The sequence below is a fragment of the Phlebotomus argentipes genome, unplaced genomic scaffold (assembly GCF_947086385.1).
Source record: "Phlebotomus argentipes unplaced genomic scaffold, Phlebotomus argentipes genome assembly contig_15, whole genome shotgun sequence".
Lineage (NCBI taxonomy): Eukaryota > Metazoa > Arthropoda > Insecta > Diptera > Psychodidae > Phlebotomus > Phlebotomus argentipes.
Window position 1 is genome coordinate 7,934,229 of NW_026776181.1, and position 4,754 is coordinate 7,938,982.

A 4,754-nucleotide genomic window follows, 5' to 3' on the forward strand; every position below is an offset into this window, starting at 1 on the left:
TTATCATCATCATCAAGCCCACTATGGCAGATGAAAAGAGATGTGTTCGTGTGTATACAATAATGCATGATGAATTGGATTCAATGACTCAAAAGATGCTTGAATAATTACACTCTTCATTTATAATTGCAAAATGCTTCAACTCAATTTATGATGCAGCCTTCTTAACCCTTTGGTCAGGGCTTTGTTCGCTGGCTTTTCAACCGTACTTTCGTTTCGACGCAAATTTGTCCACAAATTTTACAAACTCTATGCAATTATTATTTCTTTTTCCTTCGATAAATGTTACAAAGTCCTTGTGGGCATTTTCAAGGAATTATCCGCCTTTTGAGGGATAAATTAGTTGGTGAAATAAATGACCACCAGTCCAACATGGGAAAGATGGGAGTGAAATAATTTATAGTCGATTCGATGCCGTTTCCTCTCTGATGGCGAACAAGATGTGGGCTTCAGAACATCGCCAGTGAAACAAGACTCTAGCCTTTTAATTGAGAGATTTACAAGAAAGATTTGCCGAGTTGTGTCAAGTGTTTCACAATGTTGAAGCCTTTTTGCTCGCCCCCAAAGACAATCCATTAAGATTAAGTGTAATTATCAACATTGATTTCAATTAAGCCTAATCAATTTCCAATGCGCCAGGCTTAAAGTGTCTCCACACGTCGTTTGATTGTAAAATTAGAATGCGTGTGACATCTGATGTGGCATTTCTTTATGGGAAGTTTTGGAGAAACATGACAAGTCCATGTCTCATCTATCACTTGGGTGCAGGCTTGGTGGCGACAGGGATTATCGGGGCGTGAAGACAGCCGCAGAGACACATTAGGAGGTGTTCAATAAAATTTGACATAAATCTCTGGGCTGAAATTTGATTAGTTCCCTCCGCTGGGATTTCATTGCGCCTTATCTCAGGGGGATTTATGGGCCTCCGCCTGTTATCTCACAACGGCAAGGGGCTGCGACTGTCTGTGAGATGCAGCGAAGGAGAAGAGGAGGAAAATGCGAGATCAACTTGAGCACTTGACATCATTCACATGAAATTATGATAACATACTTTAGATGTCAGACTATTTTGAAATGTTGATTTTTCAATAAATAAGGCAGGGGCAGCTCGAGAGTGGCGGCGGCTCAAACGCGCCTTCAGCTATTCCTCCATGCATGTCTTGCTCAAGTGCTGCTCAACATGGGTGGTAGGCAGAAGGAAAGAGTCCATGGCACACAGTGAGCTCCCACTGTGTTGGACGATTGATTGGTGTGCTGCGAAGGCGACTTGCATTGCTGTCGCATCCATGCGAAGACACAACTGCTCGACCCATTCTTGCTTCCACTGTGCTGAGCGCTGCCCTATGTTCATCTCTGTTTGACTTGCAGTATCGATTGGCAGTGGTGGGGAGTGCGCATGGCATTTCATTGGTTACAAGAAGGGGCCATGATGGTACGAATCGTTCGTTGTCGGCTCACGGCACCTCGTCGGGCAGTCGAGGAGTCAGTTCGAGTCTGTTGTTCAGTGTATCAACATCGCAGTTCTCACGTCGATTTCGATGGAAATTATTCAGAAATTTGTGAAGTGTTAAGTCTCAGCCAAACTCTTCCAAAGTGGATTATATTAGAAATTGAGCTTACTAAGAAAACCAGTGTGTTGTCGAGAGAAACATTGCTAAAGACAGAAACGATACCAAATGGTTGTGCTGGAAGGTGGAGGAATGATTACCATCGGTAATAATCAATACCTTCAGCCAGATTATCTATCACCACTTCCAACAACGGTGAGTTGCGAGACCTCAATCCAAGTTTCTATCGCAATATTGATACTTACCCCCAACCCTTGTATTTAATAGTTGGACGCAAAGAAGAGCCCCTTGGCGATGCTCGCCCAGACATGCAGTCAGATCGGGGCAGACTCCAGCAACGTCAAGTCCCTGATCAGTGTGGATAAAAGCAAGAACAAGACCGAGTCCGCTGTGGCCAAGTCCCCGTCGGCTGCCGCGAAGCCGGAGACAAAGCAATCGACAGCGCAAGAAGTGAAATTAGCTTTTAAGCCATACGAGGCGAATGTGTTAACAAAGAAGAGTGCCGAGGAGCGCCCCTCCTCCAAAGCCAGTAGTGTCAATGATGGTTCAAGTGCTAACGCGAGTGCCCGTGCCCCGTCGCGTGAAAAGACCGATTCACCCATCAATGTGCACTCCAACGTGGAGGTGAATGGGAAGGCCACCCCTGGTCAGGAGTGCAAGAGCACATCGCCGGCGGGCTCTTCGCAGCGCGGCCAGAGTCCCATTATCAGGTCCGGAATGGAAGTATTGCAGGGCCACCCAAAGGACCTGCCTCTGGGCTCGGCCTACAAACCCGGCTACGGAATCAATCCGCTGACTGGAGGACTGTGCTGTCCACCAGGACTGGAGCAGCATGCCAATCCGGCGTTCAGGCCACCCTTTGCCGGGGCCTTTTCTCATCATCACGCCGCTATGCTCGCCGCGGCTGCTGGATATCCTCCCACCTCCACAGCCCCCGGGCCGTACGTCAGCTACGCTCGCGTAAAGACTCCGACTGGAGGCGAGGCTCTGGTGCCAGTGTGCAAGGATCCGTACTGCACCGGCTGCCAGTACTCGGCACACAACCAACAGATGCTCATGGGCGCGCCCTGCCCGGCAGGTTGTACTCAGTGCGAGCACCAGAAGTACGGCCTCGCCATGGCCGCCATGCAGTCCAGCCTGCCGCCGGGTCATCCTTATGCGCAGCTCGGTAGACCCTACATATGCAACTGGATCGCAGGGGAAACCTACTGCGGGAAGCGGTTCTCCTCGTCTGAGGAACTGCTGCAACACCTCCGCACACACACCGCTAGCTTGGCAGATCCGGCCGCGGCCGCAGCTGCCCTGGCCCAGTCCCAGTCCGCCCTGCTCAGCCCCCTGGGGCCGCTCTTCTCACCGTCAGCCCTGCACCGAGCCTACCCCACGCCGCCGCTCAGCCCACTGTCCGCCGGCCGCTACCACCCCTACAGCAAGCCCGGCGCTCTGTCATCCTATCCGCCCTTCAACCCAGCTCTGGGCCCTTACTACTCACCCTATGCGCTCTATGGCCAACGCCTGGGCGCCGCGGCGGTGCATCCATAAACCCAGCGTCCTTCTCTCCAAGAAAATATGTTTCTCTGCTGTGATAAATGATTCAAGACGGGGTGAGACGGACTTTTTGTGTTATCTCAGGACATAATTTCTCAACAACCATTATTCGCGCGATCCTTTTTTGTCCATACGGCGATTCTCGTGATCGCCGGAATTTCTCTTCAAAGCCGAGGAAGACGAAGAATAATTGAATACTGTGTGTAAATAATATATGGAAGTTGAGGAAGGTCAAGGAAGAATCCTTAGAGAATAACGAATATTTGCTTAAGAATAAAGTATATAATAAACTATACATGGAAAAGTCTCTCATTTGACGTGTACGGAAATTAATTATGTGCCACTGTTTTTCTCATTAAACCCAACGGGCATGTTATTCATCCTGACAGGCGTGTCTGGAAGTCTCTTTGCATTCGCTGTCATACTCCCGCTGACTTTCCGCTTTTCCAAAAAAAAACTTCATTATTGCGTTGCAGAGAAAATCTCACTTGCGGCGAGGATTTTGGGAAATTCGCTAGAGTGGAGATTCAAGGGGTAAGTCATTTCATACTTGAGTGCCTTATGCCTATAAGTTTTCAATTCTATTATACATTTTTTATCTTGTATCTTTCGAAGATATGAATTAATAGATAATCAAACCAATATGCAATTTTTAAAATTCTCTTTTTGACTTTTCATAAACTCAAAATTAAATTTTCTGGAACTCACACTTCAAAATCTACCCCAAATGTACTTAAAATTGCTTGCCTCTCCAAACCTTGTCCATGCTTCTGCCGAATGAGCTGCCCCTTTGGTAGAGTGAACGAGCAAATTAGACATGTCACATTCTTCGACACAACAATGCAGAGGAGGGAGAGCATAGCTTCAAAATTGCACTCTGGCATTTCCTGACATCCGTCCATGACATGAACAGTGGCTAAACTGGCGCACTCTCCTACCTGCTCTCAACATCCAATCACTCACGCCGCAATGGCAAATATATCATATAATAAAATTCATTTCCTTGGAAAATGCACAAGTTGAAACGTTGAGTTTCTCTAATCTATTGTTGTTGATGTGGTAATTCTACTTTCTGTCAAGCTGCCACCCGGTTCTATCGCTCTGCAAAATCGTTTCTCATGTGCCCTCGAGTGTATACGTCTGGATATGTCGACCTGTCAGGATGTCGTCGTTTTTCTTCTCCTCCTTCTGCGCCTTTTTTGCCCAGCCGCCACGGCAGGGCCGCAGCGGATGACTTCGGGGCCCGCAGGTACATATTCTGCTTGCGGATTCCATACACTGAAAGAGTCTGCGAAACTCCCTCGGGACCGCAAGAAATGGGTCAAAACATGTCATGCTCGTTCACCTCGACACATCGCATATTGTGCATGATGTCGGCAACCCTATTTACTGTCAAAAATCGTAATTGGCACCTCCAGAGTTGCTTCAAATCTCCACATGCCAACACATGCCACTCTCCCCATAATTGCGCTTTCAGCTCGCATTTCATTCAGCTGCATTGGCCGTTGGCCCTCTTTGAGCTCCAACGTTCTAAGGGTGGATTAAGATTATGGTAAAATCGTGAGTTTAAGATCTCACAACCAACCCTGAGTATCGAGAAGAGGTAATCAATTATGGGCAATTTATCACTGGGTGAAAAGA

At 47.7% G+C, this 4,754-nt stretch overlaps 1 protein-coding gene across 1 annotated transcript; it reads left to right on the plus strand.

The window, feature by feature from the left end:
• The first annotated feature begins 1,491 nt into the window (after nt 1-1,491).
• LOC132261742 (zinc finger protein Noc) lies at nt 1,492-3,335 on the plus strand. The gene is made up of 2 exons (XM_059760687.1): nt 1,492-1,763; nt 1,836-3,335. Exons 1-2 carry the CDS (start codon nt 1,677-1,679, stop codon nt 3,105-3,107), a joined length of 1,359 nt encoding a protein of 452 aa, XP_059616670.1. The 5' UTR covers nt 1,492-1,676; the 3' UTR covers nt 3,108-3,335.
• Nucleotides 3,336-4,754: the final 1,419 nt, after the last annotated feature.

What these genes read in the sequence shown, in the direction of transcription:
- LOC132261742 (XM_059760687.1), top strand. Translation starts at nt 1,677, where the DNA reads ATGGTTGTGCTGGAAGGTGGAGGAATGATTACCATCGGTAATAATCAA. An exon ending in TATCACCACTTCCAACAACG is followed by an intron (nt 1,764 to 1,835) that starts GTGAGTTGCGAG and finishes TGTATTTAATAG; the next exon opens with TTGGACGCAAAGAAGAGCCC.